Source organism: Mizuhopecten yessoensis, unplaced genomic scaffold, assembly GCF_002113885.1.
Source record: "Mizuhopecten yessoensis strain PY_sf001 unplaced genomic scaffold, ASM211388v2 scaffold716131, whole genome shotgun sequence".
In the NCBI taxonomy this organism is placed as follows: Eukaryota; Metazoa; Mollusca; class Bivalvia; order Pectinida; family Pectinidae; genus Mizuhopecten; species Mizuhopecten yessoensis.
The window spans coordinates 112,257-128,611 of record NW_018479963.1 but is presented as its reverse complement, the minus strand read 5'-3'; the positions used below and the strand labels follow the sequence as shown (position 1 = coordinate 128,611).

Here is a 16,355-nt window from a genome sequence, read left to right as displayed (position 1 = left end):
ATTATCTGTACAAGGTTAACATTATATCATCTGTACAATGTTAACATTATATTATCTGTACAATGTTAACATTACATTATCTGTACAAGGTTAACACTATATTATCTGTACAAGGTAAACATTATATTATCTGTACAAGGTTAACATTATATTATCTGTACAATGTTAACATTATATTATCTGTACAATGTTAACATTACATTATATGTACAAGGTTAACATAACATTATCTGTATGAGGTTAATATTATATTATCTGTACAAGGTTAAAATTATATTATCTGTACAAGGTTAACATTATATTATCTGTACAAGGTTAACATTACATTATCTGTACAAGGTTTAAATTATATTATCTGTACAATGTTAAAATTATATTATCTGTACATAATATTATCTGTACAAGGTTAACATTATATCATCTGTACAATGTTAACATTATATTATCTGTACAATGTTAACATTATATTACAAGTACAAGGTTAACACTATATTATCTGTACAAGGTTAACATTATATCATCTGTACAATGTTAACATTATATTATCTGTAGAATGTTAACATTACATTATATGTACAAGGTTAACATAACATTATCTGTATGAGGTTAATATTATATTAACTGTACAAGGTTAAAATTATATTATCTGTACAGAGTTAACATTATTTTATCTGTACAAGGTTAACATTATATTGTCTGTACAAGGTTAACATTACATTATCTGTACAAGGTTTAAATTATATTATCTGTACAATGTTAAAATTATATTATCTGTACATAATATTATCTGTACAAGGTTAACATTATATCATCTGTACAATGTTAACATTATATTATCTGTACAATGTTATCATTATATTATGTGTACAAGGTTAACATTATATTATCTGTAAAAGAATAACATTACATTATCTGTACAAGGTTAACACTATATTATCTGTACAAGGTTAACATTGAAATATCTGTACAAGGTTAACATTATATTATCTGAACAAGGTTAACATTATATTATCTGTACAAGATTAAAATTATATTATCTGAACAAGGTTAAAATTATATTATCTGTACAATGTTAACATTATATTACAAGTACAAGGTTAACACTATATTATCTGTACAAGGTTAACATTGAAATATCTGTGCAAGGTTAACATTATATTATCTGTACAAAGTTAACATTATTTTATCTGTACAAGGTTAACATTATATTGTCTGTACAAGGTTAACATTACATTATCTGTATGAGGTTAATATTATATTATCTGTACAAGGTTAAAACTATATTATCTGTACAAGGTTAACATTATATCATCTGTACAATGTTAACATTATATTATCTGTACAATGTTATCATTATATTATCTGTACAAGGCTAACATTATATTATCTGTACAAGGTTAACCTTATATTACCAGTACAAGGTTAACACTATATTATCTGTTCAAGGTTAACATTATATTATCTGGACAAGGTTATCATTATATTATCTGTACAATGTTAACATTACATTGTATGTACAAGGTTAACATAACATTATCTGTATGAGGTTAATATTATATTATCTGTACAAGGTTAAAACTATATTATCTGTACAAGGTTAACATTATATTATCTGTACAAGGTTAACATTATATTGCTAAATAAAGTCATTGTAAGCTGCGCATGTTGGCCACATTTCAGAATGATTTACGGTAACCTATCAACACCACGCTTGGATTTAAAAAGTGTCATCAATAATTATTAGCAATAAATAATAACGTCAAAAAAAATGAAAACTATCCAGGGCGACCATTTTTTTTATATAAATAACCTTATTCAATTTGATATTGAACTCCCGTAAATAAGAACGAAAGTCGATTACACCGAAAGTTTAACTTCGCAGCTGATGACAGCGATATGACAGCTGCTGCTGATGGAGCCTGAACGTGAAAGAATATGTGCTTTCCATTGTTATTGCTCACTTATCTACATGTTGAATAGAACAAACGATACGCAGAGTTTCACATCATCACTTGAACAGAACAGATCATGACGTACGATGGAAGAATTATGACCATTACCAATCACGCTGACGGCGACGCTTCGCTAGATCTTGACGTTGAAAATGTCATTCGAAGCATTACAGCTATTCCGTCTTGACGGTAGACAGAGATTTTGTTCAGAAAAAAAGTAATAAATTGCGGTGTAAACAGCTTCAAGTGATACGAAAGAGCGTCTGAAAACTGCAACTGAAAATTAATGTCTCGAGTCATCGTCAATTTCCCGAAGCCAGTGAAGGACCCCATCCTCGATATCCAGGGGTTACGCTCACTTTCGCTCTCTACACCACTGGAATATGTCATAGCTAGCTATTTGATTGGTGTCAGGTAAAAAAACCTGACCAATCACTTGGCTGATACTTGTCCTTTAAAGATTACAAAGGAGCAACGCCCGACATCAAAGTCATTTTTTACCGTTACGCGACCGCGAGATTCTTTTGATGTACATCAAAGGACCGAACTAGTCTTCTCGTCTTATCCACAAGGTGCTACACATTGAGCCTTCGATTTTGCTACGACATATTCCAGGGGTGTAGAGAGTGAAAGTGAGCGTAAACCCATACCGAACCGAACCATTCAGACACGAGCAGACGAGTTTCAGTCACTTTTTACAATGAGGTAAATATATAGTGTCATATTCAAAACAGTGCACAGGCGTTTGCGTAATTGTCAGATTGTTTTCTTATCATACTCTCAGCAATTTTTGCTTTTGATAGTACATCACATAATGTTTTAAAAATATTAAACTTGATGGTAACTTAAGTTTTGTAAATATTGTAGAAAACATATTATTACTTAGTTTTCATAATTTGCGGGAAAATTTGAGAAAAGTGGCTACCTTTCAGCTCATATATCTCAAACAGTAAGTCAAGAACTCCCTTTGATCTTTTCATATATGGAATCTACGCAAAAAATGCGAGAAAATAAGCCTAATCAGAAAAAAATGACATGGGTTTTTCAAAAAGGATGGACCCACCTTAATTCATTCCGGGAATTTCTCAAATTAAAAGCTCATTAAATCAGCATCTACAGCTGGCATTAAATAACGGTAGCTTCAAAGTGTCGTTTGAGTGAAAAGGTAGTTTTTTCTCAATTTACATAAAAGGCAAATCTAATTTAATCGCATTCATGTAAATGGAATGCAGTTTTCGTTACGGCGTTAGAAACGATAACAGTTGCTTCCCTTAGAACACTCAGTTAGTTATAAATTCCGTTGCCACAAATATACAGGTACTACTTGTGTAATGCACATCTCGGATGGGAAGTCGAAACTTCTCCTTAAATGTCCATAGTAGGGCTGCAAGAGTGTATGCTAGTTGTGTTTTGTGCTGTCTTTTGTAAACAAAAACATGTGAAAAACAAATAAAGATGTAAAAAAAAAAATCTGATGGAAAAGCAATAACATATAGAGTTAAAAAGAAAGAAAGAAATAGGTCGGAAATATTCAGATCTGTAACAGAAACGGAACAGTCCCCTTCTGTGGTCCATTTGGTGGGGGGAAAAGGGGAGGTAAACTTAAAGGTTAATAACGACAGGGTGTTGAAATGTTCTACCACGATGCTTTGCGGCAACCTGTTCGGTTTTCAGGGAGCCGAAATTCACCTTCTATTAAACCTATCTATTACATTTCACATTTATGTTGTTAGCCATTTTTTTATCATCTTCTTTTGCGAGGTGAGAAAAAGGAATATGGAACCAATCGGATTGCCTCAAAGCATCATTGGGAAAACTATACTACTTAAACACGTATCATCTGAAGAAAACAATCCTTTAAAAAACCAACATTAGTTGGATGATATCTGTTAATCGCTCTTACTAATAATAAAAAAACACCTAGTCATGTTACTTGACTCACCATATTCAAGTTCAATTTTTTTTCCTCCAGTGTCATAAAAACCACATTCGTTACACGATATGTAGTGATAACCATCCAAGGTGAGTGTAAGGTGACCTCGATTGTTACAACACTACACCGTACGCTACCCATTTTGACTGTAGTGCAATGACACAGCACTTTCCTTGTCTTTCATTATCATCGTGTTTTTTCTGCTGACATATTTATTGCTAGCACTCCCAAAATTTATTGCTAGCACTCCCAAACATAATTAAATGTATTACATACTTACTAATAAATACGGGGTTTTTGTATATGCGATACGACACAATTGCTCTTACCCATATCAACCCTCGCCGTATCACACCCCAAAAGCCGTATTAGCCCCCGCCGTATCACACTCCAAAACCCGTCTCAGCCCGCAAAACCCACACCCCTTTTGGATTTGTTTTCCTTTTTCAATATTTCAAAAGAAATAATGATCATAAGATAGTAGCTTTTATTAATAAGTATGTAATAAACAGATTAAAACATTATTTATTTCATATCATACCAAGTATCAACCCTCGACCAATATAAATCCTCGGGCCTTCGGCCCTTGGGCTGATATTGCAGTTTCGGGTTGATACTGGGTGTGATATGGAAATAGGCATGTATTATTCTCTATGTATCAGTGTATAGTAACATTGGCTAAGGTCCTTTAAGGTCAGTGGTACAGTACAGAAGAGTTTTATTTGTCTAATATCAAATCTATTTTTCACGATCGTCTACTGGGCTGTTTAGTGTTTTGGTTAAATCCACAAGTACTAAAAAAATGAAATCAGTAGGTGACGCCCCCAAACATTGGGGGTGTTTCTTGTGAATGTCTTTCTCTTTCTCTTCATTTTTTACTGTTGCCTTGTTTGGTGTCTTCTCAGCTCTTGTGGCGTCTTTCTCTTTGTTTTTGCGTCTCTTCAGTTTCTGTTGTTGTTTTTCGTATTAGTTTGGTATCTCCTCAGGTCCTGTATTCTAATTTTGGTGACGTTTTCCCTTTATGTTTTAGTATCACCTCGGTTCTTGTTGTTGCTTTCATTACTTTTGGTTTGATTTCTTCTATATTGACTTCGACTTCCGCTTTTTTTTATTGTAAACACCTAATTTCGAGGTAAGATATACTTACCGATAAACGTACCGATATACTTAAGGATTGAATCTTGCTTTGATCTATTTCATGGGGTGATGAATTGAGTTGATTCAATCCTTATATTTCAATCAACGTGTTTTTTTTCAATAATTAGAACTATTGAAGTCCATTCTGTTCGTTTGTCCCAGATTCTGCAGCTTGTGCAAATAATGTAAAAAATATAGACCGTCATTGAAGGACCATCATACAACATGATGGTGTACGCTGATAGTTCAATACAGCCAAAATATGTAGAAACAAAACACAAAACCATATTTTAAATGTCATATTTAATTTTTGTTGATGAATTCAAAAGATATCAAATTTTCTGATGCGTCATCGCGGAAGAATAATGTCTAGACGCGGTGCACAGGCTCAGCTGCGAGTCTACGGCAGCCATCTTTTTACAAGCGCAGAGTGGAGAGCCGCTAAATTTTGAGGTTTTACATCTTCTGGAATGTGAAGTTGCAGTAATTGAATGTCGAATTAAACAGGAAACCAGACGTTGCTTGAAAAGACGAAACATTTAATATGACATTTGGCTGTTCGGCTGTATTTCATATAAGACGGGACCACATGGATCTACCGCAGGGGTTCGTTAAAAATGACTGAAATACACATATGCCTTTACTGATATGGGTCACAGCACACATACACATACATTTATACACATACGCTATACTGATATGGGTCACAGCACACATACATATACATTTATATGTATATTTATGTGTGCTATGACCCCTTTCAGTTATAGCATGATATGTATATTTCAGAATTTGTAACGAACCCCTGCTTATCTACGTTGTTTTCGATTTGTACCGGGGGTTGATAGAATGGGTAGCTGGAGGGAGAATTTCTAGGGCAGTACATGACTTGTCACTACCGCTAGCAACCGTGAGCTGATAATATTTTGCTGATTGATCGTTTTTGGTTGTTTGAACAAATTCTTGTGTGGCTTCAATAAAAATGTAAAATCTCATCAAGTGGTATTCTTTGTTAAACATGTCAATAGTTATCTCCCTTCGCAAAATCATACGCCAAGCAATGTTAATCCGGTCAAATTCATCGACAAATGAAACGGGTTACAATTGGTAGTTGTATTGAGTCCAATTTGGGTAGGAATTGAAGTCTTTACCAATATACGTACCTAGATGAGACTGTGCACACTAGATAAACCAGGTGTAGTGTGAAATATACCTATTCTGTCGACGCATCTGGTTTTGCCACTGGAGTTTTGAGCTAGTTTTATTAATTCATTACATCCGATATAACGCCCTAAACTGCTAGAATTGACCACTCTAAGGTGCTTTTCAATACATTAATGTCCATTTTATAGCATCAATATAAATACAATTTGATGATTGTGCAGGAATTGCCTTATCAGGCATTCACTACCAGCCTCATGCCACCTTGCTAATAAATTATATCCTCTTTTGTGAACACCTGCGTTTGTGCTGGATATGTATTTTGTTCTAATTCAAGGGCAGTTATATTTTTCTTCCAAGGGAATGTTCTTTCCATAGCACAACTTCACTGATACTATATCAGCCGTAAATATGATAGTTCTATGATTAACCACATTTATTATAAATATGTTGGGGACAATGTACCACAACTTACATATGTACTATAGCCTTTTCCAAAATAAATTTACAAACGTATAGATATATGTATAGATACAAGATAGGCAGTCCAATGATCAACTCGAATTGTTGGAATTGTTTTGACAAGAGAAAACATTCTCTTTGAAAAATCCATGTTACCATGACTTCCGTGAGTGAACCCGAACTTTCTAACTGTCTGCCTCTAATTGTTAATTTATTTAATTATTTTTGTGTCGTCATTAAAGACACATGATAAAAAAATCATTTTCTCACCGCCAATACGAAACTATATAACAGGGATAAAAGGAAAAACTATTTCTATGCGCCAGATATCATGGAAACAATGGTAGATCTTGTAAATAATGGTATTGGTGATGTCAGGCTGTGTTTGTCGGACTTATTCATTGATATTACGTAACCAATGTTGCGGATGAAATAACCGACACATATATTTATTGTGTGTCAAAGCAGAAATGACTGCACAAGTACCACTTACACAGTTATAGTTTCAATATATCTCTCGTAACATGTCCCTTACCACGTGCTATTCTTTTTTGTCATTTGTTTGCATGTACCTGTAGTGTAAGCAGTTGTAAGTAATCTACAAGGCTACTAGCTTGTTAGAAAGGTGAGAAGGATTTGTATAAGTACACATTACTTGTTTCCTCATCATTTGATTTAAACATATTTTTATTTGCATCTAATATACAAAAGGGTTGGGCACAAGTTGTCCAACTTATGTAAAGCCCTTTCCCTATAACATATTGATATTATATATACAAGATGGCAATTTTTAAATTAATTAAGAGAGAGAGAGAAAGAGAGAGAGAGAGAGAGAGAGAGAGAGAGAGAGAGAGAGAGAGAGAGAGAGAGAGAGCATAGCTTGAAGATATTTAATTTGAGATCGTGGTAGTGATCTTCTACGACACAGACGGCACTAGTAACACTGTCCACTATTCAAAACACTCTGCTTTTCTAATTCCTCATCATGTTTGCTAATGTGATTTGTATTATTGATACCATGTATTTCATTACTTGAAAAAATACAAATTAAACCAATGAGTTTTAAGAAAAGACATTTGTATTGTTATTGTAATCTGTGTCCATTTCTTATGTTGTCAAGTTTTCGATAAAATATGTCTAAACCAAGTCGTTATCTAAAACTTTGCAACGTAACATGTAGTTTTGATATTATTTTCATGGGTATTTGTTTTTTCTTTATATACATATATTTACATTTTGCGCTGCAACCCACTATTTGAACAATACCAGCAGAAATGCATTTCATTTGAGGTTGAAATCAAAACCTCTCGGGACATATCACGTGGTTACTAATGACGTCATGGATTAACCTTGTTTAATGAGAGTCTTGTCGCCTCGTTTCAGTTAACGTGCCCCTGTGCGTGAATAATGCCCCTACGTCAAACACTCAGATGATTACGGTTAATTATTGGCGCTTAGACAGTGTGTTGAGCAGACGTCAACAAACAAAATGTCAACAAACCAGGGAGAGGAAATGCTTAATTCTCTAGCGTCTAGAATACTTGAATTGGGTGACCTCATAGATAAGGAAAATGCGGAGGTTAGGTTCGGTTGTGACGAGGACACGGAGAACTTCGTCAAAAGCACAAACACTCATAGAAAAACGGAGTCGGACGTCCGACTGATCAGATCTGTTCTTGCCTCTGTTGAAGAGTTACGAAACCTGGAAGCAATCTCCCCAGTGGATTTGGGTAATTATTTGGCCCGATTCTTTCTGAATGTGTGCAAGGCAGACGGCACACGGCGGTTCATTCACAATCAATTTTAACCCTGGGCCTACTCCTTTACAGAAAAGGAGAGTGAATGTCATAACGGACTCGGATAATGAATAAATCATGGCATTTCATCTGCAATGAATACTATAGCAGTAGTCGGACTAATAATTATTGACAGCAGCGATTTGAAACGATATTTATTCAGAATTGACTGAATATCATCTTGTAATAATCTGTTTCAGTTGACATTGTTGATTAAATTATCTAATTGTTTTTCCTGTTCACTTGATTTTTTGTTACTTGAACATATGATAAAAAGTTTATTATATGACCATTTTAATATCATATCCCTTATCAGCCCGAGAGTCCCGATATCAGCTCAGATATTACGGGCTGATATCGGGACTCTCGGGCTGATAAGGGATATGATATCACAATGGTCATATAATAACGTCTAATTATTACATACTTACTAATAAAAACTACTATAAATCTTACGATTTATTTTTATTTTTGGAATATTGAAAAACGAAAAACAATCCAAAAGGGTTGTGATATGGGTTTGGCGGGCTGAGACGGGTTTTGGAGTGTGATACGGCGGGGCTGATACGGATTTTGGGGTGTGATACGGCGAGGGCTGATATGGGTTAGAGCAATTGTGTCGTATCGCATATACAAAAAACCCGTATTTATTAGTAAGTATGTAATAAAAAGATGTATTCACGATTTTATAAAAAAATAAATGTACTTTTTGTGAAGAGTTTGTAACAATTCTTCATCCGGGCTACCATATGGCATGTTTGATTTTATTTATCATACATAAAGTAACCATGCAAATAAGGTAAGATAACGACGGGAAAGGGCAATATTAAAAAGGATCCCCTAAAACAAACATTAATGGAAGCATTCCAACCCGAGTTTAATGTATTCTAATGATCTGTAAAGAATCCTATAGGGTTTTTTAATGATACGAAAAAGAAAATCGTCTAAAGACCATTTACATTTTGTGTATCCTAATTTCATATCTATTAACAGTAATATACCATTGTCACTACGTACTCTTATCAGCCTTAGTATCACCAACATACATTTTCACGCCAATACAAAAATGACAGCCTTCTATGAATATGCTAATGTGTAATCTGATAAACAGACTTTAATGAATATTTAAAAAAGTTATCAAGATAAGTTTGTAATGGTGACCTCTAAAACTGATGATAAGAATATGTGAATATTGACAATGATAGACTGTTTGCTTAAAAATTGAACAGATTGTAGTTATCGCTCGTTCTGATCTTTTAACGTTCCCAGTATCTTACCAGATCACGACAGTTAACCATTTTACAACATTTTTGTGTAATAATAAACTATTGGCTACGATTTAGACCAAACATATTACAGGTAATTTAAACAGATATTCTCTGTGTAATGGCTGATTTCAAAGATAATTATTTTGAGGTGTGACATTATTGTGATGTAATGAAAAGATAAAAATCCAGTTATAACTTAAAAGGTTACAAAACGACAAAACAATTAATGTGACTGTAAATCACCGCCAAATCTGAGTACAATGCTAGTGCATTGCTGATGTCTGCTTGTTTTTGTACGATATGTATTCTGTATTAAGGCATCAGACTTTCCATTTGTATATTGCTATTTCTCTACAAAACATACATTCCCATTATAATTCAAATAATATTCAATTAAAGCCTTTGGCTGAGGTCGATACCTCGATTTATCAACCCGAGAAAAGATACATAACTGATGACGCAGTCCGAGGTCAATATATCTTTTCTCGGGTTGATAAATCCAGGTATTAACCGAAGTTAAAGGCTTCAATTGTTTTATTATTTTACAAAATAGTAATGTAAGCAATCTAAAGAAAAAACACAACAAAAGAGCTTCGGAAGTGGGGCCATGCATTGTTTGGAGACACGTCATAATTCTACTTTTAGAACCACCCAGTCCTTCAACAAAAATCACGCGCTCCAATTCAATATCGGTTTTCATCGGTGGACACGTGATGCACTCCTGGTCAATAACTTGTCGGGAATAATATGAAAAAATAATGAATTAATTAATAATAAATTAATTTATTATTTTGTGTTGACGTTATATCATATTAATTTATTATTTTGTGTTGACGTTATATCATATTAATTTATTATTTTGTGGTGACGTTATATTATATTAATTAATCATTTTGTGTTGACGTTATATTATATTAATTTATTATTTTGTGTTGACGTTTTATCATATTTATTATCATTTTCTGTTGACGTTATATCATATTAATTTATTATTTTGTGTTGACGTTATATCATATTAATTTATTATTTTGTGTTGACGTTATATCATATTAATTTATTATTTTCTGTTGACGTTATATCATATTAACTTATCATTTTGTGTTGACGTTATATTATATCAATTTATTATTTTGTGTTGACGCTATATTATTATTCAATAAAGCCTTTGGCTGCGGTCGAAGTTAAAGGCTACAATTGTTTTATTATTTTCAAAACAGTGATGTAAGCAATCTCAAAAACAAAAAAACAAAAAATTCGGAAGCGGGACGGTGCGTTGTTTGGAGACTCGTCATAATTCTACTTTTAGAAACACCCAGTCCTTCAACAAAAATCACGCACTCAAAGTCGATATCGATTTTTATAGGTGGACACGTGATGCACTCCTGGTCAATCACTTGTTGGGAGTAATATGAAAAAACAATAAATCAATTTATCATTTTGTGTTGACCTTATATAATATAAATTTGTCATTTTTTGTTGACGGTATATTATATAAATTCATCATTTTATGCTGACACTAAGGACACAATTCTTTCATACTAAACTGAAGCATGAAAAGAAAAAAAACAATTAAAATTTTGTTTTATTTCCAAGTTTATTTCCGAAATTAAACCTTTTATAACATTCATGTTAGTATAAATACAGAATATAACATCGGTGAATGGTAACAAAATGAATTTCATACCAATTCTAACTTAAACATAAATAGTTGTCAATCTCACACATATGATGGGATGAACAATGGTTATGTAGACTGCTACTGTCGAGTCTCGTTTACCAAGCCTGTGTATTGGGAATTTTTAAGCAATGTCCTAGACGTCCCAGGTTAGTGATGGCTGACATTGGGAACGTTTAAACAATGTCCTAGGTGTCCCAGGTTATAGGTGGCTGACCTTGGGAACGTTTAAACAATGTCCTAGATGTTCCAGATTTGTGGTGGCTTATGAACGACTATCGACAAGGACCAGGGTTAATATATAGAATAGGATTTCTTTTATACAATATCATTAATAATTTAGCACTGACGATTCAGGAACCATGGTAAAAGGGTCTGTCCCTGTTGAGCACTAATAAATAAACATTAAAATGTAAAATAACATGATTATCTATTAAATATACATCGATATCAATACAATTGAGATAGTGTTTGCAAATCTAATATTTCTCTGTAAATGTAATGGTTAATATTATGCGTTAAATTGATAACTGGAACAGATTTTCCCATAAATGGTATTTTTATATAATTAAATCTTCCTGTATATCCAAAGCAAACTTTCTTGTGTGTTTGGATCTGTGCATCTAATACCAGATATACGAGAACTTGTGTGTAACTCTGGTATAGCCACTATAAAAATACTTTCTGTTTGGTTCATTAGTCACAATTACTAAAAATATGAACATACACATAAAATGAAATGTAAAATAGTTCCTTTGTATATAAAAAATATGAAAAATGAAGTACACTACTCGTAATGTAAGCTCCAGTTCCATGACGAAAGATGGTTAAGTTTACGACTTAACGTAGTAATATATAACAAAAATACTATTACATGTAAATATATACGTATTAAATATACTTTTTTAATGCTTTGTAATTATTTAGATACCCCAAGCAAATGTGTATTAAATCTATAGGTATTGTAATAAAATCGACTTTCGTAATTTTTAAAAATAATTTTGTTTTCGGATATCTGAAATGTTTTCACCGTTTGGATCTTTACATTTTGTTGAAACACCGCTTTGCCACACACGATCTACCAATACATGTCTTGGTGTGTGACATGCCATCACCTCGTTTGATAGTTTCGAATAGCACGCTCCACGTCACGTTATATTTATAACGAAGTCTAATTAGGCCGCATATGGGAAATGAGCAAGGATATATTAAGGTCATAAGGTCATACTTTTATGAAAGTGAAGAGTACACTTGAGCACAAGAATAGAAAAGTTGTTAGTAAAAATAAACATACCGGGAAAACGTACCTAACCTGAATAACTCGACCGCACATTGATTGAAATGCGAGAATTCGTTTTGTTTAAAAGTGTGTATGTGTCACATATATATCACTGTGTCTGGCATTAGTTAGTACACTGTACATACTTTATATTCATGATGAATCAATTCCAATGTAGTAAAAGCATACATGTTCACAGTCACATGTCCACAGTCACATGTCCTATTCGCGTTCGAAAACAAATCTTACAAAACAAACAAAACTTTTGCAGATATGATGAATACGCACTAAAATGCCTATTTTTAGCAGGGAAGCATTTATGCGAAGGCAATCAAAAATACCCGTGTGTCATAAACATCGTTTGTTAATGTCGTCAAAAGTGACACATACTTTAAATAAAACCAGGACGCCTCTTATGATGTAAAGTAAGTAAAGAGTATGCATACACGTTTGTAAGGTTATCTTATATTCAGCTGTCGTAATTTGCTTTTAATTTTCTGACATCGTTCTTAATCGGTAGGAGGGTATTCTTAACATACGTGCATGTAAAAACGTAAACTTTTGAAATATGTAATGGCTTTCTTTAATGATAATGTTCTGATCGCGACGTGAACATGGCACCTTGAGCAATAATACAATTTTTCTATTACTGTATACCTTGACCTTTTCGCGCATTTTAACTCTTTCACCACTGTGGACCATAATGGACTCATCCAGATCAATGCATGGTTGAGTTTACTAAAGTTACATAGGGGTGAAAGAGTTAATCTTCATTTTTTTCGCCCTCTGCAATGGCTAAAGGGCGAATACCTCACTGGGCGAAAAGTTTCACGATATACAGTATCGTTTTCTCCCATAATCACTATTTGTTTCCCCATTCCTCAACTTTAGGCCAAACACGCGAGGAGTAAGAGGACATTTTGATAACACATGTGCATATCCACGATAGAAATAACCGGAATCATAAATTTCAAAGACAAATATGATTTCCAGACATGATTTCAAAGTAGGTTTTCAAATATTAAAATCTACATCATTTAAAAAAGAAATCCGATTTAGAAAATTATAATGACCGCCCCTCGTTGGGGAACTTCTGGATAGCCTATGGTGTGATGTAATGCTGGTGGTTTAGTACCGACAAGTTCCTTTATCGTTTTATCGAATAGCGAATTACAATAGAAACGCAACGACAGCCAGTAATGTAACTAAGACGTGCTTTGCGGATACAGATGGTGCTGCGCCGACATAGGTGTCGAAACTAGCGTAGACAACCCGTGTGCCAAGCGAAAGTGTCGGTCTAAAGTTATCCACAGTCCTGTGACCACTGGTGTCAAGTACTTCCCGGAACTTGGCGAGCTAAAAATACAAAAAAAGGCATTAATATTTGATGGTTATTACTACAGTCGTAGGAAAAACTAGCGATTTGTCTGTAAACAAGGAATGTTTTCTGCGGTAAAATATGTTTACGAAGATAAAACTTAATATCTTATCAAAGTAAATTGATGAAACTGTTCTAGGGAAGACATAAGAATCGAAATCAGATTCACGTTTTGCCGTTGTAGTTAGTTTCAAATACAGTTTGACAAATGTTTTCATGACTTGCCATCGCTTGAAAACGTTAGTGATGATAAACTGTTTTTGCCTTGTTGATTTTTTAAGTGTGCATATCTAAACGATGCACAAAATCTTCGCAAGATTAAACTGTAAATTTCATAAACTGCATCATGGCATACCTTTTCTACCTATTCAACAACATTTGCATATCCATTGGTCAAGCATATTCCAGCAACTGTTCTCTAAAACACTTCATGTTTTTGTGTCTGAGTGAGGTATAATATAAATTCATTATTTATGAAGCCATTTCATTACACAATTACTCAGTAATGCAGTGTATGCAGGAGATGATAGCCATACGTGGGCACATTTACACCTATAATACGTGTCGAAACTACATGTATTTTGTATAATTCATTAATACCTGTTCCGATGAGAGTTTGATTGTCTGTTCGAAGACTGTCCACGTGACGCTCTCGTAACAAGCTGGAGTGGTGAGACTTCCCTTGTAGCGATAGTAACGCGACATGTCCTCATTCATCAGGTGACGAATGTTAAATGAGGGGATCGTCGCTGTAGTCTCTGTAAAAAAACAACATTATTCCATCAACAGAATAACACGAAAATCATCCATAACTTAATCATAATTATTATCAAATTCTGCACCTAGCAATGTATCCCATCATGCATCGTTTCAATTAAACGTGTTGGACATAAAAAAAAAATGACAGAAATACTGGTATAACATTTGATAAAGCTGAGACTAGCTGCTCAAACACAATACACAGATATGATTTATACAATCGGTAGCGTATATCAACCAGTACAATGTTGAGGATTTTGCTGGAAGTGCCCTTTCAGTCACTTACGGCTACCTCTATGCTACATGTCTACTAGATTACTCACGAAATCAACGAAATTTATATCCCCCAAAAATAATTCATTTCACAGTAAGCTTAAAAATTCAAATAAATAAAATATTAAAGCCAAAAGACAATAAGCTCAAACAACGTAGTGGGGGCCAAACGTCAACCATCTCAAACAAAGAAGTGGGGCCAAACGTCAATTATCTCAAACAAAAAAGTAGGGGCCAAACGGCAATTATCTCAAACAAAGTAGTGGGGGCCAAACGTCAATTATCTCAAACAAAGAAGTGGGGCCAAACGTCAATTATCTCAAACAAAAAAGTAGGGGCCAAACGTCAATTATCTCAAACAAAGTAGTTGGGGATAAACGTCAATTATCTCATACAAAGAAGTGGGTCCAAACGTCAATTATCTCAAACAAAAAAGTAGGGGCCAGACGTCAATTATCTCAAACAAAGTAGTGGGGGACAAACGTCAATTATCTCAAACAAAGAAGTGGGGCCAAACGTCAATTATCTCAAAAAAAAAAGTAGGGGCCAAACGGCAATTTTCTCAAACAAAGAGGTGATGGTCAAACGTCAATTATCTCCGAAAATGAAATGGGGGCTAAACGTCAATTATCTCAAACAAAAAAGTAGAGGCCAAACGTCAATTATCTCAAACAGAAAAGTAGGGGCCAAACGTCAATCATCTCAAACAAAGAGGTGGGGGCCAAACGTCAATTATCGCAAAACTTCCAAATTTATTATTAATGCTTTTAAAATCTACTATTTTAATCCAATAATTCTTGAACTTTCGCTCCGAAAGTTATCATTGTACACTTTTACCAGCGCAGACATTTTTATAAAATATTCGTTAGCTCTCGACCAGCCAATGCTTGTGCAGAAAATGACACATGATGACACAATGGAAGGATGCCATCGGAGAGAAAGACATGTTTGATATTTACTTACTAGGATATTTGATTTTGTCTAGATGATCAATCACAGGATTGTAATTGCAGTTGTTGGTGTTTCCCACCTGTTGGACAGAAAGAGACAAAAGTTAAAACATGGTTATCAGTGACAAGATGATAGATGTAGATAAAACATATCATTCAGGGGACTTAATACAATAGACCGCACCTTTTTGTTTACATATTTTAAATCATTATTACACTGGTAACAAAAATAATCGCTGCAAACGTAGACGTAAGATAATGCTGTAAATTTGAGAAGAAGAAAAACAACGACAACGATAAAATAAAAAGATTAAGAAAAGTCTTTTTGTAAA

General features: G+C 33.8%; 1 protein-coding gene across 1 annotated transcript in view; it reads right to left on the bottom strand.

Annotated features, from left to right (window-relative positions):
* Positions 1-11,289: 11,289 nt before the first annotated feature.
* Positions 11,290-16,355, bottom strand: part of LOC110441790 (carbonic anhydrase-like) — a 30,953-nt gene continuing 25,887 nt past the window's right edge. The window contains exons 13-15 of the mRNA XM_021485042.1: positions 16,037-16,103; positions 14,642-14,799; positions 11,290-14,019 (exon numbers count right to left, since the gene is read on the bottom strand). Coding sequence (XP_021340717.1) covers positions 13,834-14,019; positions 14,642-14,799; positions 16,037-16,103 — 411 coding nt within the window. The 3' untranslated portion in view covers positions 11,290-13,833. The remainder of the gene's footprint in view (positions 14,020-14,641; positions 14,800-16,036; positions 16,104-16,355) is intronic.